Genomic DNA, 19,452 nt, shown 5'->3' on the forward strand with positions numbered 1-19,452 from the left:
AGGACCCTCAGGATTTCCATATGGTATATAGGGGTCAGTTTGGGAGATTTGTTGGTAGTGGGTCGAGTCAGCCTACTTCCAGCTCTGTAGAGGCATGGTTAGTGCAGGAACCGATGCCGGGTGGGCCTGAGGATGGGTCAGTTATCCCTAGTTTTGGCGGTCACGTGGCACGGTATATCTGGATGGAGCAGGAGCGTAGTGTTTTGCGCTGTTTGAGTAGGACAAAGTTATGTTCTGACTTGTTCACTTGGCGAGGTCGTCAATCTGTGGAGGACATTGCGGCGATTGATGCTAGTTGGTTGTCTCACTTGCCTGACCTGATGTTTATGAGACTTGATTGGCCGTTGATTTCTGCTTTTGTTGAGAGGTGGCAGCCAGATACGAACACCTTTCACATGCCATTTGGGGAGATTACGATCTTGCTGCTAAGATTTTAGTGAGCATATTGTAGTGGGGTGTTGACTGATAAGATTTTTGAGTCGACATTGGCGGTTGACCGGGATTTTAGTGAGCAGCTTGATGCATACTTGTGGTTAGTGCTTGGAGGTACACTGTTTGTAGACAAGAGTGGTAACCATACGCATCCTTCCTTCCTCCACGAGCTATGTCACACGGATTTCCCTATTAACGAGTATGCTTGGGGAACAGCTGCACTGGCCTACTTGTATCGGCAACTGGGCACGACATCACGGAAAGGTGCTGATTCGATTGCTGGTTGTCTCACGCTTCTACAAGCGTGGATTTACGAGTACTTTCCGTGCTTTCGGCCACAGCATGGTACCTTGACCCGGGACCTTCAAATGCCTCGTGCGTCTGCTTGGGATGTAGGAGCGGGATGTCCTAGCAAGAACTTGGAGCGCCAATTAGCTTTTCGCACTAGGGTTGATGCGCTTACTGACCGTGAGGTGAACTGGCTACCGTACGGAGCTGATCCTGTATTACGAGTGCCACCCACTTTATTCATTGGCTGCATCCAGTACCGTAACATCATTGAGCCGTACATGGCTGATAGAGTGGTGCGCCAGCTTGGTTTCGTGCAAGGCATTCCCCGCGAGATCATCAGGCCAGAAAAGGCCAAGAGGCCGACTAACTTGAAGATGTATCGGGTAGACTTCCCGACTGAGATGACAGCTGTGATGTGGAACAAGTTTGTCCCTGGGGTATCTCAGAGTGTTGTTTTAGGTGCCCTACCCAGGCTTAGTGCTGCAGCTCCTTCGGTTGCGCCCGGTTACATGCAGTGGCTGTACAGGTTTTCTCACCCGCGGGTATCTCCAGGTCCAGGAGTTACAAGCAACCTGCCTGAGCGGACTAACACTGATTACGTAAGTATTAATGCTTATTATTATATTAACTATGACTTCTATTAATTTTTGTGTTATAATATGTTATTGTTTGATTTGCAGTGGATGGGTCGGTCCATGGAGATTCACCAAAGAGCACTAGCTGAGTATCCTGAAATGTCGGGTGAGACTCGAACAATGACTGAGCAGCTTGTATTTGATTGGAAGTCAAAAATGGGACTTTAGATTATTTTGATTAGATGTTCTGTTAGTGATGGTTTTAATTATGTTATGAACTTATTTATATTTTATTTTTTTAAATGTAATGTATAAACTGGACACTTATTTTATTTTATATTTGATGTTTTGTTGCATATCATGTTAGATTAAAAGCAAATACATTTAAAATTAATTTCATAATTCTAATTTTCTTACAAATGTTCAAAGTTAGTGAATGTACATTACAAACTACCTAACTAATGCATCCCACATGTCCCTTCTCAATTGATATGCTTGATCCCATCCATTGACACTATCCTCGTGGTGTTCCGTCCACCAACCGGCGATCGGCGGGAGTGTGAATCAGGTACAAGGTCAAGACGGATAAAATGTGATCCACCAACTGTAGCAATCACAAACTCTCGAGTCGGTGACCGAACCCCGTTGCGTGCCCTAAGCGGTAAGACTGTGATGCATGGGTAGTAGCAAGTTGGTACTAGGCCTACTCCGAGACAAATCACCCTTGCGTTGAACCACGTAGCAATAGGAAATAAATCTTGAATTGTAACCATCCAATGCCGCTCCCCGACAGCCCCACCATCCCATCGAATACGCTCCACGTTCATCCAAAGTCGCCCAAGCCCGTAAATCCGTTCGTAAAAATCAGGATGACCAGCGACCTCGTTCGCTATTGTTTCCCGAGCGTCAAACCACTTATTTTGATCGCCAAAGAAGAAGTCGGCAACACAACGAAAGCCACAGTTCCCATCACCAATGACATCCTTCCAAGACGAAATGTACGGCAACATTGGGGCTGGAAGCAAGTTCAAATACCTGCATTGACTAATGTCACTTGGATCTACAACACAAAATTAAAAGATAAATTATTAGTAAAGCTACAAGTATTAAGTTTACATATTTTTATATTAAATATGGAATTTTAGTATTACCTGGTTCTGGGTCACCACCACGTTGAGTGTGTTGACGGTTCACATGCTCGAAATAGCTACGATCACGCCTAGTGTTATTTCTTTTTGGTCGACCACGAGTGTTAAGGTTGATATGTGGTTCTTCAAGGTGTGAATGATCTGGATGTAGCTCCTCTTCAATGATTCCCGTTACATTTCAACGTACGGCCGGGTCACTTTCCATGACTTCGCCGATTAGGGACCGAAAATGTGCAGCCTCCTCGGTCGAATCATTTACCATTTCAGGAATGTTAACACCATCACCAATAACCAATATCTTCCAGAAAGAATGAATTTGGCTGCTATACAATCCTGTCTATGCAACTATCGAATCATGTATCTGGCAAGCACATGGAAGACCATGGGTCAGACGCATAGCACATCCACACCGTTCATGGACCTGGTAACTCAAATCCCGCATCCTTTTCGTCTCGTTATCCAGAACTTTCAAGCAATGTTGAGACATTTTGCCATTTATACGTGACAGTGGCAACTGTCTGTACATCTGACCAATTTTAGACCTTGATGCCTCCAAGTCATTACGAATTTGTATGATGCGATTACCGATATGACAATGGACTCGGGCCCATACGGTATCCAAAGCACCTGCCAATGATTCTAATTAGTAAATTCAAATACAATTACAATTAATACAGTTACAATTACGTAACAACGAGAACAACTAATAAAATAATACAACTAACCTGTGGATGATTCTAACCAAGTTTTCACTGCTGACTGTTGGCTCTCAACTTTGCAGTTGGTGGTGTTACCAAAATGAAGAACCTGGTTCGTCCAAAATTTCACAAATTTCTTCTTATGACAAAGCCAAGTTCTCTGAACATACTGAATCACTTCCGGATATTTTCCCCACCTCACTTGCATGGCAGTTAGAGCATGATCATACTCCGCCTGTGTTGTTGCATTCACGATTTTGAACCATCTCCCAGCTCTAAAACTGACACCAACCGTCTTTTTTCCAAACATCTTCGTCACCTTAGCCTCCACATCTCTGTTGATGTGCCATAGACAGAGTAAATGTGACGTCCCTGGAAAGACTTCTCTCAAAGCCGCACATAGCCCAAGATCACGGTCTGAAATAAATACATATGGCTCTTTATCAAACCCAATCAACTCCCTTAATCTCTGCAACACCCACCGATAGCTAGCCGTGCACTCGTCGCGCATGAAAACATATCCAACTAGAAAATTCTGGTTTGTTGGTGTCATGCCTACTATCTCAAAGAAAGGCATGTTATATAGATTGGTCTTGTAAGTAGAATCCATACCTATGACATGTGGGTATGTGCGGAGTATGTTGACCATGATCGGGTGCACCATAAATGCATGTTGCAAAACATTGTGATCATCGTTCGTGAACCAGTAAATGTATTTACTCTCTCTCGCCAGATGAAGAAATTGCTGAACAACTCCTCTTCCTTCGGACATCTCCATCCTGAAGTCATTTCGGCAATTGTAAATGTGTCAGATGTTTGGATGATCATCAGGAAATTGCTCGGCAATAGTGGACATGATATTACGGGGAGCAACCTTGGACTTTGTCATGTCCCGCACAACCTGTTTTGCACCCGGACTCAATCCGCTCACTTTACGGTGACCCTCTGGGTACACAATCATTGGGTGGTTATGTGTCCCGGTGTGATCATTTTTCGCAATGATCTTCCAACTTCCGGTGCTGACATCATAATATATCTTGATGTAGAATGGACAACCATTAGCTTTGGTTTTGGTGTCCTTCCGTATCGCGTTCTCCAAATCTCTCGGCTTGCTCCTTCGTGACCGATCACATCGCAAATACCGATACGGCCGACCATCTCTGGTTTTGTTATAAGACGATTTCACCAATATAAATCCCAATTTTATGGAAACACCATCAGCCCATGTAACAGCATCGTCAAATGTAGGAAAAAACGTATCGTTGACAAAATTCCAACTATAATTCACACCGTCACCGCCTTCCTCAGATTCCATATCCTATACAAATTAAACAAAACATGCTTTATGTCAAAATAATAATAATAAAAACAATAATAATAATAATAATAATAATAATAATAATAATAATGATTAAAATAATAAAAACAATACTAATAATAATAATAATAATAATAATAATAATAATAACAATACTAATAACAATACTAATAATAATAACAACAAATACAAAACAATAACAATATTAATGATAATAAAAAATTATAACAACAACTACAAAACAATTTATAAGACCATAACATTAATTAATAAATAAATAATAATAATAATAATAATAACAATAATAATAATAATAATAATAATAATAATATTAATATTAATATTAATATTAATATTAATATTAATATTATATTTCTACTAATTAATAATAACAATATCAACAACAACAACAACAACAATAAAAATAACAGCAACAACAACAATAATAATATCAACTACAACAACAACAACAATAATATCAACATATTACTAATAATAACAATAATAATAATAATATAAATAATAATAATAATAATGAAACAAAAAATAAACATATTACTAATAATCATATTAATACAACAAAATTACATTAATTATCAAATACTAAATCACAACAATAATCAAAAGACCACGAAAAAAAAATACATAAAAAAAAAACTTAATAAACGTAAAAAAAATTAAATAAACGTACTTAACTTTAAAAAAAAAAAAAAACTAATAGGGACATCCGCCTAAAATTTCCGGATGTCCCTAGGTACATCCGCCTGAAATTTCCGGATGTACCATGGAACATCCGGATTTTTTAGGCGGATCCCATCTTCCGCTTGAAATTTCCGGATGTACCACATCCGGAAATTTTAGGCGGATGTACCTAGGACATCCGGAAATTTTAGGCGGATGTCCTAATTACCGAAAAAAAAAACTTACAGAATGATCCGACGCATTCTCCGGCGTACGTATGTTCCACTCGCCGTCCATGACCCAAGACCCGTCGGAAAATTTAACGATTTTTTAAAATAGAAAATTTAGGTGGTCGTGGGGACCGATTTGGTTGCAAGGTCGTGGGGACCGATTTTGGGAAGCTCGGGACAACAATGTCGTGAAGTGAGGGGACCGTTTCATGTATTGTGTCCAAATGGGGAACAAGGTCCTTTTTATAACCCAAATTGCATAAAGGGCATAGTGGTCCATTCAAGTCAAAAAGGGAGCGTTACCTGGTAATTTGGGAGCGACAAATAGCAGTTGAGAAAAATAAAAGAAACAATGTCGGATTACTGGTTTCCAAGAAGCATCCGAGAAGATATATGAGAAGCTAGACTCCAAATCATGTAGAGCCCAATTACAATTGTCTACTTGGATAGTTGATACACTGTATGTACTATGTAGTACTCCATATAAAAGTATGAAACATGTGCTGTGTTACAGAAACTATGTTGCACGAGATCATCGAGAAGTAAGAAATGGAAACGTAAAAATGATACAACCTGAGCTGCAACTTTGTACTGTTTCGAAACAACCACTGCTTTGCCCCTCGCTACTGTAGTTTGTGATACAACTTTGATTACAGGAATCAATTAGCAAAGAAAAATGCAAGGTATGGTAACATATGCAAAGAATGACACCATGAGCAAAGTAAGACACCAAGTATATTTTGTACTCCGTAGTTGGGAAAACAATGGTATTCCTAAGCTGTGAGGATTACAAGAAAACCAAATCAATGGGGTCAAAATTTACATAGGCAGATACAATCAGTTACATGTTGGCCGATTGGATTCAGCCTCAAAACAATTGATAACATATCAAAGAGATGCACACTAGTATACAGTCTGATAATTCTGTTCTGAGAATATCCACAAGATACGCCACTGCTGCTGCTTCAATGACAACTATCGAATGTATACACACCTCAGACAAAAAATGAGGATGCAAAAGATTTGGCAGACTTCGCTGATCATTTTCATCAAAGTATTGAGCTGATACCTTAATGAGAACTTTCTTTACGTAATCATCTCGGCATCTAAGCAGCTGCTGAAAGTTAGCATGGCCTCTTCTCAGAATCACTCGCAACAAGCTGATGCTTTCAATTTCTTTGTCCATTTTTTCCAGCAGGAATCTGCTTGCAGAAAAAAAAAACTGAAGGTTAAATAACAAGATTACTGTTGTCTTCATACTTCCAATGTCAGAACACAGTAGCAAAGTTAGAGCTTCAGTAATCTAAATTGAGAAACTCAATTCTATATATATTCATAATTTCATAAACATACACAAATATGTGGATGTCAACTAACTTAGTTGGTTAGGGTCTTGGTTCACAAATCTCATCTACATCATTTGTAATATGTGGCTCTCTTTACACCAATAAATAAGTAAACATACACGAATATAATATCTCCATTTAACATTGGTAATAAACTATGTATTTGCTGATTTTAACTCACAACCCTTTCTAATTTTGTTAGCCATTTAAGTATCACAAACTACTTTTTGAGAACCACATGAACTAGATAGTCAGCATAAGTGGTTTAGTGCTATAGCCATTTTCCAGAGCCTGGAAACATTTATAAAATAAACCTATAGTCCTATACCGCATTATCTAAAAAGAAACAGAAACAGAACGAATAACTAAGGGAGCAAGAAAGTAACCAGGAATAAATATACCCTGCAAAGCTTCCAGATATTGTACGACATTCAAGGATGTGCAGTGTGATAATATCTTCAATTCTACGAACTCTTAACTTCAGTGCTTTCAAAGTAGGAGCCTTGTGCAACCTCTGCAAACAAAATTTCCTAATTCATTTCTGGAAAATCTTCTGGATACTTTATTCTAAAATAGTCAAGCTCTGCCTCCAATTCTTGTATTTCTTTGTCCTTTTCAGCAATCATTTCATTAGCCTTTTCCAGCGCATCCACATCATACTCTGCTTGCTCTTCCATCATCCTCAGATATTGTAGGGCCTCCATGTTAAGAGCAGCCTTCTCCTCTTGCAACTTAGTTATCATAGCCATAGCTTGATTCGCAGCAATTGCAGACGCATTTCTCTCTTCGTCTAGCTCCTTGTGCAAATTTTTTATACATTTCTTATCATATTCAACCTGTCGTCTCAACTTGTCAACAAGACTTTCACCTTCAATTTCACTTACACTTTCTTCTAGAGATTCAAGGGACTGAGACCTCTCCATACTTGTTGGAGATTTAGGAGGCATCAGAGTATCATTGGAACTAGGATTTTGAATCTTCTGTGGTTCATCAGAGTGACCATTCACTGGAGGGCACATATTGCTTGATAATGAATCTGTTTGGGGGTCTGATACTTTTGAAACTTCCTCATCTGATTCAATAACATTGCAAGCGCTACTGCCAATTTGTTCTGATAAAAGGTTTGAAGCTTTAACGTCCTTAATAGTAATAGGAGCAAGGTCTCTTGCACCAATGACAGAATTGTTATTAGGCACAAGTGCAGCATCCTTCCTTGAAGAAAGAGTTGAGGTGCTATCCAAATCAATAGATTCCCAATTATTCATGGCAGAGGTAAGTCCTGTGTCACCAATTTCCTTAGTTTTGATACCTGGAGGTAGTTTATAAAAATTAACAAATAGTATTCAAAATATTAGGGGTTTGGATAACATCACAAACCTATAAACCAAAAGAAATTGCAACAGTTAAACAAGCTAAACCAAAAAGAATGAGATGCAGGCAATATGAACTTACAATTCTCTTTTGATAGTCTAGCTGGCAGTTGCACGTTTTCAGATGACAAAGCAGTTTTGTGAGAAATAAAATCTGTATAACCAGAAGAATCAAGCATATTTGAGAGAGAAACTCTGTCACCTTCATCTGCAGATATAGCTGGTGAACCCTTTTGAGCACTGGATGATAAAGGAATATCATCCAATGACACAAGCTCAGGTACTAAAGGACTTGCTTTTTTTATAAGTTGTTGCCAGTTTAGCTCTCCAAGGCCCTTCCTTAAATCACTATTAGATATAAACCTTGGAGTGGTCGTTTCACCTTTTTCAGGCTCAAGATGTAGAAGCATTAAATTGCTAGTGGCAGGAGTTGATTTCTGACGTTGCACTGCTGGGAAAACATCAGCATACTGACTCTTTGGGGTGAACTTGGAGCCCTGTCGTGATAGAAATTCATTCATTTTCCAGTTCCGAGGCACATTGATCAGATCATCATCATCAGAAAATGGGAAATCTGATTCAGAGTCTGAACTGATCTTTACTTCAGTGTACCCAACATGAGACAAGGAATCATGATCTCTACTTCCTAGGACAAGAGGTTTAGTTGGCAACAAAAATCTATCCCTTCTATTCTTCAATCCCTGTTGACTGTTTAGACATCTATGTCCTGGTGATTTTGGTGAAGGAATCTCAGGATTAGAAACAGGTGCAGAAGGTAATTTCGACTGAACCATCTTCTGCACACTTGGTCTAGATCTCCATGGCTTTGAACAACATGAGCAGAACTTTGTGGTCAAAGAACCAGAATTAATATCCAAATTTACTAATGGTTTCTGAATACATTCTGATCCCAACTTACCTACCAAAATTTTGTATGCTTCTTCCTTTGAGTCGTTCTTTGCAAACGACAACAGACATTCTTCACACATTCCATGAACATCAACAAGTTTCCCATGGTTATGACAAGAAATCAAAGATGATATTTCTGACTTATGATTATTACAAAGCAGATTTACATAAAAGTCCGGATTTTCTTTTCCTAAAATATGGTCAAGCCTTGAACACAATATGCAAGGTAATTGTAGCTCACAGTATTGAGCAAACTTTGTTAGGGAATACGAAAATGCTGCATCAAGTAACAAGAGAAATAGCAACAACCACTCGCACGCAGCTGATTTTAACACGCGGGTAAATCCATGTACATTACTATCCACTTTAATTGGGAAGGATCCTTTTACAGCCATATAATTTGAATTACAAGGGTTTCCTACAATAAACCAATGACTTCAATTGGGAAAACCAAATGACAATCCAGCTTATGTAAACAACCTGAACTCCAACGTTCCAAAATCGATAAAGATGATCCCATCCCAAATCAGACCCTAAAACCACCAAAAATGCCACAATTCATAATCCATAAACCAATTTCAAAAGCCAACATAATCATCATCATCAAAGTTTAGCTACATTAACATAAATAATCAATCAACTAACCAGATAAATAATTCTCACGACAATCACCCAAATAATATAAATCCCACCTCAATCACAATTCACCCATCAAAACAAGAAATTATCAAAAACCCAATTATTCCCAAGTACTAAAAGTCAATATAACATTGCCCAATTCCTCAAACATTCCAAAAAAAAAATATACCCATTACATCATTTCCAATTTCAAATGAAACCCAGATGATAATATCAAGAAAATCCTAATAGTAAGTGATTTATTTCTCAAAATGCCAACAAATTTCAGATATCAAAGGTAGAAATCCTGCTAACTTAGAAATAAAAATGCAATAAAAGCTAAGATTTTGGGATAGAGAAGAAATCAGAAAGAAGAGGAGAGAGAAAAAGAGAGTACCTTGATTGAATGGAGGTATTCAGATGGATCAGAGGTGAAGAACGAAAAAGAAGGAAGAAGAGGGAAGGAGAATAAAAATGGAAGCTTTTGAAGATTAAAAATGAAGAAATTTGTTGGTGGGGTGGAATGACAAAGACGTCCTTTGGGCTATGTGAAATCGACTGACCGTTAAACCTCAACCAACGCCAAAACTGTTGGCCCAAATATAAGATAAAATAAAGGGAATTTTGATTTTTACCACCTTCAAATAACCACTTAATTGAATTTACCACCTTAAAAAAAAAAGATTTACTTTACCACCTCATAAAAAAATTAAACATCAGTTTTACCACCAATCACCTCCAACTAATGGATTCCGTCCATAAATCCGTTAGTGGGGCCTACCTTGCACACGTGTCGCCATATTATTGGGTAAGCTTTAGAAAAAAAATTTAAAAAAAACAAAAAAAAAATTAAAAAACCCCATCCATCAACCGGTGGTTGCTGCCACCGTCGAGACCCCACCACCGGACCGACTACGACAAGCCCCACCACCTGACCGCTACGACCAGCCCCCCCCCACCTAACCGCTACCAGCCCCCACCACCTAACCGTTACGACCAACGACCCCACCACCTAATAACTACCACCGCAACGCACAGCAACAACCACCGCACCGCACCGCACAACCACCACACCGATTTCGACCCCCTTTCCACCAATTTCCGACCTCAAAACCCTAGCCACCACCTAATCACTACGACCAACGACCCCACCACCTAACCGCTAACACCGCATCGCACCGCACCCAGTCACAGCCCCCACACCGGATTTCGACCCCCTTTCACCAATTTCCGACCTCAAAACCCTAGCCACCAAATTCCGACCACCCATATAGCCCCCCTAATTCCGACAACTCTTAAAACCCTAGCCACCACCAAATTCCGCACTCCTAAAACCCTAACCACCACCTAATTCCGATCACCTCCCTAGGTTACACCAAATTCCGACCCCTCCCTTGCCCCCACACGAAATTCCGACCAACCATGGTGTGTTAATTTCGTTGCTGGCTGGGTTGATATGGAAATCGGGGAAGATGAAGAAGAACCGTCAAAAAGGTGGGCCCTACTAACGGATTCATGGACGGAATCCGTTAGTTGGTGGTAAAATCGAATTTTTGGAAATTTTGGTGGTGGTAAAGTAAATCTTTTTTTTTGGAGGTGGTAAATTCAATTAAGTGGTTATTTGAAGGTGGTAAAAGTCAAAATTCCCTAAAATAAAATTAAATCTACTACTTGTATTTGCTTGGTTTCTAATTTTTCTAATGTCCATATTTTTTAATACAAAAAAAGTATGGTTTGGTTTTTAATACTTTCCCTAATTCGACTCCGGTCTCCGTAATAATAAGACTCGTAATATCCAATATTAAATTTAACTGTATTCTATTACATAAAACATAAAATGTCATAAAAATTATTAATATAGATGAGATTCAATATTTAATTCAAAGAAGTATTCATTAAGAACTTTCTTTCTTAGTTACCTAGTATTGATATACTTAAATTTTGATTGTTGACTACATGTAATCAATTGTACAAAGTCATAAATACAAAAATTCGCTCTTAATACAAACATTTATACATGTCTTTTATCATAGAGTACATTGTTATTATCCGGTATTCCGGTGACTTTTGTTATTGCATTGGTATTTTTTTAATCAAAAAATCAACCAAACTTTCTAGATAATTGAAATATGCTTAAGATTATCAAGAACATGGCTAGGATTAGGTGACCCAAATGGTTGATATAATTAGAATTGGACAAGGTTTAACTTTGCTTTGGATTGTACCATGTCCTTGTCACATGGCTATCTCTATATAAAATGTATGTATAAAGTAAACACTAAACCTAACTTTCTTCTCAAATTGCTAACTTGATTTATTATTCCCCAAATTTAATATTCTTAGAATTGATAGATAAAGGTCCCCAATTGTTTTTATTATTACAACTATACTTACCCATGATTCTACCCATATCTCTCCATATACATGCCATTAGTTTAGGCGTGGCACGTTTTAGTTCACTATATAAATATTTACAATAACCGAATTAGATATTGGAAATTAATGCTTACATTACTCCATTTGCAAAATAAATAATTATAGAAATATAAATTAATGTAGATTGAGATAGATGTTGAGGAAGCAATCATAGCTAGGAATGCTTTTAAGTACAATTATCATGTTATCAACCATATAATTCTCCAGCTTTTAATTTTAATGATGATAGCAAGTGTATTGTATTTGTAGACTTGTAGTTGTGGCCATAATTTAAACTTATGTTTCCACAGCCCATGAACTGAGCATGCCCAAGCCCAAGCCCAAGCCCTATGGGGTGTTGTTTGGTGGGTGGTTCAAGTTAGAGATCGATTAAAGAAAGTAATAGCGGAATAGGGTGCATTTTATATGGGGGCATGTTTGTAAAGTCATGTTAAAATACGGGCGTTACCCGGTAAATACCGGACGTTGTTTAGTAATTCACTTTTTTTTTTAAAGAAATCTAATGATATATTATATAATACTCCACATTTATTTATTTTATATGGTAAAAAAATTAAATGAAGTATGATATGTGAATAATGCAAAAATCAAAGTGATGCATTTAAAAAAAAAAAACGGAGGGCATAGTACGGAGTGACTTATTTTTAGCATTATCAATCAACAAGTCACAAATAAATGATCTCTACGACAATGTTCCGAGGATTTGTTGCGGTCTTGAAGAATTCTTCTAGTTCATCATCATGTTTAGCACTGACTGGACTATTTTTCAAACCTCCATTATTTATGATTGTCACTTTCTCTAAGCAATGCCGCCAACATCTAACTGGAAGAGATTCACAATAAACACACTTCTCTAGTGTATTATCGTCCTCCTTGTACTCAAACTAGTCACAAATCATTGAAACAATACTATTATCATATATTTAAGCTAAAACAGCAAGATGTAAGCAAAGAAATTAAACATATTTACAAACTAGCTCATACTCAAACTTTTTAATGCGTAATTTTATCCTTGTTGTAATATTAATAGAATGGAGGAAGTATATTTTAGTGTTCATACCTCAACTTCTTTGATGCATTGAGAGCGAAGTTAATAGTAATCGTCTCTGGACCACATGCAGAAAGCCAAAATAGACCATCAATAACTTGATTGATAGTGGTGTTCCTCTTATGAAAGTACACAACATATTTGAGTTTCTGGTCCTTGACAACAAGAGGAGGGTTCAGTAATTTTTCTTATATCCGAAGGAACCACCATACCCTGCACAATCGAAAAACAATTACAAGTATTACAATAAGTACAACAAGCTAAGTCATATTCATGGTTTCATAACACATTCATCTTTGACCATTAATATTTTTAATTACTCGCTGATACAAAATTTCAATATGGGAAGAGGATTTTAAAAAAGATAACTAACCCCGAAAAAATATAGTTTCAATCTTCTCCAGACATTAAAATTGCCCAGACACTTAACTAGCTTCTCACACTCAAGAGCATTATCGGTGTAGTCGTACCCTCGCAACCAAATATTAGCCATTGCTGAAGCACGACTAGCATCATTTAACACAAAAGATGGGGTAGGAAAAGATCGATAAGCATACCAAAACCAGAACTTTAGGTACAGAAATCTTGGGACATCAACAATCTTGAGTTCCTCTAACCCATTAGTAGATAGAAAAATAGTCTCAAGAGATTTACTTGATATTCTAACACGCTTAAGATTATGACAATTATCCAAGGTGAGTCGCTTTAGCTTGGAGAGATTGTCAATACAAATGTGATTCAGCCATCCATCAGTTATTCTAGCATTACTGATAATCGTTATACTTTTTAATCTCTTGCTGACTGCTAGATTGCGAATAATGCAAGATCCAGTTGATTCATTAGTCTGTCCACCAATACTATGTAAAGTGTATAGATTCTTAAGGTTAGGGGCATCTATCTGAATCATCTTGAAATAATTACGTCGATCATATATGTATAGAGTGACAAGTCTTTTGAGATCCAAGGCGTTTAGTGTGTCAAATTCACCAATGCTCAATGATTTAATCAGACACTGTCGAGTAGCTGCTGATGGAGTAAGCTGACGCGTTTCAAATACAAAATCCTTAGGGTAGACCAAGTGGTTTCGAGGCAAGAGTTGAGTACACATCCACTTAGCTTCAACTCACTTACTTGTGCTAATTCTTTCCAGGAAGCCACGGTGGATGATATGAAGCTGTTTCCAGGAAGCCATTGCCTTGTGTATCTATCTTGACGATAACCAAGAGAAAAATCAATCTTCTTGACTTGGAATTCGACGACTACCCAAACAAGAAATCGGTTCAATAGCGAAATTGTTGATTCAGGGAGATTGTCGCCACCTCTAAAATCCAATCTAGGAATATGAAGTATGAGGTGCTTCAGCATAATGTTATTATTATGAACTCGCCGTCTTTTAAAGATGTAATGATCGATGAAAATGATAATTTGTTCGTGAGAATTTCTAAGGTCAGGGTGAGTAAGTAGGATGTGTTGTCGACAACACGGAAGTTGCAGCAGCCTCTTTGGTGGGAAGATAGTACAATATTTGGTGCTTGAGATCCAGTGGTAGTTTCGATATCCGATCTTCGTCCTCTCTTCTCCATTATCAATTATGTATATTGTATAACGTTATATGAGGAATTTTTGGACTCTAACTATTAGAGTCATTTGGCATAATCGTCCATTCGATCACTTCTACCGGAATTGAAAAAAAATAATGCCATAACACATGTTGGTATTTCATTATACTTTAGATAGTATCACCATGATACCAACCACCTTATTCAGTGATACCAACGAGCGTTAAAATGTTTTTTTGATATCGATATAATTTGTTGTTAGTATCATGTGAAATACCAACGTATACTGTTAGATTCATTAGTTAGAGTCATTATATAGCATGAAATAATCTTCGTTCAATTTTCCATGTGTGCCTGCTATTGGAGTACCGTACAAATTTGTCTATATTGAGTTTCTCATATTGTTTTTAGATATTACATTAAATTTATCCTCTACAAATGATTGTTCAACTGATGATGACGCCTGCCTCTCGCTATTCAACCTACATGCGTCCCAAATATACATAATTAGTCTTAAAAATTTAAGTGGAGGTCTATTGTAATAATTCATCAAAAAAATGCTAGAATTTGTTTTATACATACGGGTGCACGGTGCACTCAAGAGTTTTTTTTTTTTTTTTTTTTTTTTTTTTTTTTTTTTTGTTGCTCATTTTGATGATTATTGATCATTTTATCATCAAATGAACAAATAAATACTATAGGGTGTACCGTACTCCTGAATGTATAGGATAAATGATAATCTTACTCCATATCATATTATTTAAAAAAAAACAAGACAGAGGAAATAAACATACCAGCTAACATCAAGGACACGTATAACTTTGAACAACTCTCCATTCTTTTTGCTAAACTTTTCCTCTAGCAAAGGACATCCTCTAACCTGTAAATACTTCAAGTTGTTGAGAGATTGCATAACATCTTGTGAAGGAAGACACTTCAACTTCGGCAATGAAACAAGCATCAACCTTTCAAGGGATGTCAGTTTCCCTAACCAATCCGGTAACGTTTCGAGGCATTCGAACTCGGTTATTTCCAGCGTTTGAAGTCCCTCTAAATGCTGAAGTTGTACAGGAAGTGTTTCCCTTCCATCATACAAATAATCTCTACATGCCAAATCCAATATCCGAAGCGATTCGCAAAGTGGACTATCTTTCACCAAGTCTGTAGGTAACAGTTCATCAGTGTACAATTTTTGTAAACAGGGGAGACTAGCCAACCCTGCTAGCTCTAATTTGTACTTTCTTCTTCCATGACATGATGTGATGCCTAGTGCACGAAGCCGGGTTAATGGCGAAAGGTCCAGGAGATTTTCAATGTTACAACCATCTAGCATCAGTACTTCTAGCAGTCTGCAGCATTGGAACCCATGTTTTGGAAATGTAACAGTTAACAAGTAACACTGTTTTATTGACAAAAATCTTAGTGACCTAAGGTTTTCAACATTAAGATTTCCCAGTGCGTATGTAAAATGAGTCAATCTTAGGGAGACGAGGTTGTACAGTGGTGATCCTTCTATGCCTTTCATCTCCATCAACCACCTAGGGAGTCTTGTACCGCCGTAAAATCCAACCTCAAGCGTAGACAAACTCTCATGGGGCTGCAGGGCTTCTAGGATTTCATTATTCATATGGTATGATTGATCTTGAATTCTAGACCATTTTAGGATTAACCTATCAACATTCAACTTGCTTCCCAAATTTAGACCTCGAGCCTCGTCTAAACAATGTACACATTCTAAGCCTTGGATGTTCAATGTACCCTTAAGGTTAACCAATGGACCTAGCTCACTTAATCTACCACCCCAATCTTCTCTTAAATCGATTACCGGTATAGTTTGCAAAGCAGTCAAATGACACAAGCCTAAGGGTATACCAATGCCTGGGTATTTACTGGCACAAATGTGCCTCAAATTTACCAAACTACTAACTTCTTTGGAAAGAATTGGAAAGTGTTTTCTTCCATATACCTTACCAATCGATAATACTCTCAATGTTTGCAAATGGTAAATTTTGGTGATCACTTTCGGAAGTATCCCAAACTCATTCCCAGAGATATCTAGATACCTCAAATGTTTTAAGCAACCAACCGACTCTGGCAACTCCTTTAGTCCTAGATTACACAAACATAACACTCTTAAGCTCCTAGAATGCGCCAAGAATTTTAAACTCATGTACACCCTTAGATAAAATGACCGAGGACTGTAATAGTATGTACGAAATTGCTTACAATATGCAGCCGTGATCTCTCCTTCAAAGAGTGTAGTCGATTGGTGTCGAACCCCACTTGAAGTATCATTGATCTTTATCTTCTCTTCTAGATTCAAAAACTTCGAGTCACTTGAAACAACGCGTGCAAGAGACAATACAAGGTCATGTATCTTGAACGTCTCCGCATTTCCAAGCTCATCCATTTCAGCTTCTTGAAAAAGAGAACAATTCAACAAAATGTTCAAGTATTTTTCCCCTGTTAACTCCATTTTATCACATGGTTGCAAGAAGCCTTGTGCCATCCACAATTGAATTAACTTATCCTTTTCAATGACTTCGTCTTCCCCAAAAATGGCACAATAGGAAAAACATCTTCTCAACGCCGTATTTGGCAAGTAAATGAAACTTAATTTTAAGGAAGGCAAAATACCATATTTATCTTCTTTCTCCCATAAATCACTTTTCTCAATTTCTTTCCATGCCTTTATATTTTGTTCCCTTAACAAGTCTCCAAGTGCTCTTATGGCTAGAGGAACGCCGCCACATTTCTTTATCATCCTCCTTGCTATCACGTATGCCTCATAACCAGCACCCACTAGATAGTCATTATTCATTCTCGCCATAAATAAAGACCAACTATCGTCTTCACTCAACCCTTGTAACTGATAGCTATGAGCCTTTTGTATGACATTTTCACCATGGTTGTCACAACTATATGTGTCCATCTTCGCCACCACATTTTTCCCTCGTGAGGTCACTAGAAGGCTAGTACCTTTGGAACCACTAATTTCTTGCAAAGCACATCGAAATGGTTCCCAATCAAATGTATCCCACACATCATCTAGTACGAGTAAGTACCTCTTCCCATTGAGCTTGTCGCGAAGCTTTTTTACTATTGCTTGACTTTCCGACAAATTGGAAGCCTCTCCATAAAGAATCTCAACCATTTTCTTCAAAATATCGATTTGATCAAAGCTATGAGAGACCACAAGCCAAATAACATGAGAATTGAAGCATTCTATCACTTCTTGTGCCTTAGCAACTCGTTTGCTCAATGCCGTCTTTCCTAAGCCTATCATGAACATGTGGAAGGTATTAGTGTTCTAGTATATATTTTTCTTACCAAACGTTGATACATAGAAACACTAGCTTCTTAGAATGATGATCATCTTTTAAGCTCTTTTACTTATTTCTTATTAACAAACAATATGATTGGAATGATTTATTTATGTGTCACTTAAATCCCTGTTTATATCTACTAACATATAACAAATAACCAAAATTAGCTAAAATATTTCCAAATTCAAAGTGATCAAATGTTTTGTTTTGAATCAAAGAAAATACAGAGTATATAAAGGAAGTAAAAAAAAAAAAAAAAAACACTTTGTATTAATCTTGACTTGTAAACTTACCAGCCAAGCCCACAATTCCAACAACGTTTAAATCTGTCGCGGTGTCACTAGTGTCACATAACAACCTAACAAGCCGAGTTATGTCCTCGTCTCTTCCAACAAGAAACCGATCATCCACCCATTGTCGCCGGTTTTGTTGTGTCCTGTTTTCAACCTCATCACCATGACATCTTGACGTGCTATTATTATTATTATTATTACCACTAGCAACTTTTATTGGTTTAAGGCCAATAACCTTAGCATCACTATATATTTTATCTATCAATTTCCTCAACTTCTTCACCCTACGCGCCATATGATAGCGCGAAAAGGAAGAAATAACTCCATCTTTGAGCTTGCCTCTAGCCTTTCTAGTCCGGTCTCTACGCTTCAAAGCATCATACGAACACTCGTCGAGTAAATCATCTGCTTCGTAGGCTGCATCGTTTACCTTGTTGAGCCAATCATTTACTAGGCTATTGTTGTTGTAGGATTGAAAGGAAGCACCCTCTAATAATAAACTTAGTGTAGTGAACTGACTTTGTAGCTCCTTTAACTCTTTCGTGTAATCCCATCCTAGCTTGATTTCGTCGGCGATACGTGACAATAGTAGTGCAAGCATTCCATGAGTTTCTGATGCTATTAGTCCACCTACTGCGTTTTCCATTATTCCACTCATTTTGCTCCTTCAACAACTCTTCCAAGTTCATTTGTGATCGATCACCAAGCTGTCGGTTTCGCAATCGCTAATCACGGGTTGTTGTAGCATCAAGGGGGAAGATTAAGGATTTGAGTTTGTGGTGAGAAATTGAAAATGGCGTGAAGGGAACAAGCTAAGGAAGGCAATTAACTAGTGAGGGAGACTTTTGGAGTCATAGTCTATTGAAAAATGTTATTTGAATATTGTGATTGTGAATAATTGGATCATTAGTGGTTAAAATCAAAGTTGGTTGTTGAAAATAAAATAAAATAAGTATTATTCTCAAATGTTGACTTTATGGCTTACTTTATTGAATGGTTAGTTTGATTTTAAACGATATCATCCATACGGAGCTAAGTGGTCAATTACGGCTGCATCATATCACGATGTGTTTACATTTAGATCTCGTATCTAAAGCTGCAATGGCTTAGCTTTGGCCATAAAATAAAATTAATGGTATGTTCTGATTTACTGAACTAAACTAAAATAAATTGT

At 37.5% G+C, this 19,452-nt stretch overlaps 4 protein-coding genes across 5 annotated transcripts; 1 reads left to right on the top strand and 3 right to left on the bottom strand.

The window, feature by feature from the left end:
• Positions 1-957: 957 nt before the first annotated feature.
• LOC110728894 lies at positions 958-1,835 on the top strand. The gene is made up of 2 exons (XM_021908561.1): positions 958-1,322; positions 1,404-1,835. Exons 1-2 carry the CDS (start codon positions 1,002-1,004, stop codon positions 1,524-1,526), a joined length of 444 nt encoding a protein of 147 aa, XP_021764253.1. The 5' UTR covers positions 958-1,001; the 3' UTR covers positions 1,527-1,835.
• On the bottom strand, positions 1,781-2,708 carry LOC110729030. The gene is made up of 3 exons (XM_021908731.1): positions 2,645-2,708; positions 2,450-2,602; positions 1,781-2,358 (listed from the first exon to the last, which is right to left on the bottom strand). The coding sequence occupies exons 1-3, from the start codon at positions 2,706-2,708 to the stop codon at positions 1,781-1,783; spliced, it is 795 nt and encodes a 264-aa protein (XP_021764423.1).
• Positions 2,709-6,086: 3,378 nt separating this feature from the next.
• On the bottom strand, positions 6,087-11,008 carry LOC110728924 (myosin-binding protein 1-like). Of its 2 annotated transcripts, XM_021908587.1 has the most exons (4): positions 10,014-11,008; positions 8,172-9,531; positions 7,121-8,028; positions 6,087-6,575 (listed from the first exon to the last, which is right to left on the bottom strand). In XM_021908587.1, the coding sequence occupies exons 2-3, from the start codon at positions 9,391-9,393 to the stop codon at positions 7,250-7,252; spliced, it is 2,001 nt and encodes a 666-aa protein (XP_021764279.1). In that variant the 5' UTR covers positions 9,394-9,531; positions 10,014-11,008; the 3' UTR covers positions 6,087-6,575; positions 7,121-7,249. The 2 variants fall into 2 exon arrangements, with proteins under 2 accessions (XP_021764279.1, XP_021764278.1); XM_021908586.1 differs by having other exon boundaries at positions 8,172-11,008.
• Positions 11,009-14,489: 3,481 nt separating this feature from the next.
• Positions 14,490-19,199, bottom strand: LOC110728926 (putative disease resistance protein RGA3). The gene is made up of 3 exons (XM_021908588.1): positions 18,279-19,199; positions 15,454-17,938; positions 14,490-15,141 (listed from the first exon to the last, which is right to left on the bottom strand). The coding sequence occupies exons 1-3, from the start codon at positions 18,934-18,936 to the stop codon at positions 15,042-15,044; spliced, it is 3,243 nt and encodes a 1,080-aa protein (XP_021764280.1). The 5' UTR covers positions 18,937-19,199; the 3' UTR covers positions 14,490-15,041.
• Positions 19,200-19,452: the final 253 nt, after the last annotated feature.

This window comes from Chenopodium quinoa, unplaced genomic scaffold, assembly GCF_001683475.1.
Source record: "Chenopodium quinoa cultivar QQ74 unplaced genomic scaffold, ASM168347v1, whole genome shotgun sequence".
NCBI lineage: Eukaryota > Viridiplantae > Streptophyta > Magnoliopsida > Caryophyllales > Amaranthaceae > Chenopodium > Chenopodium quinoa.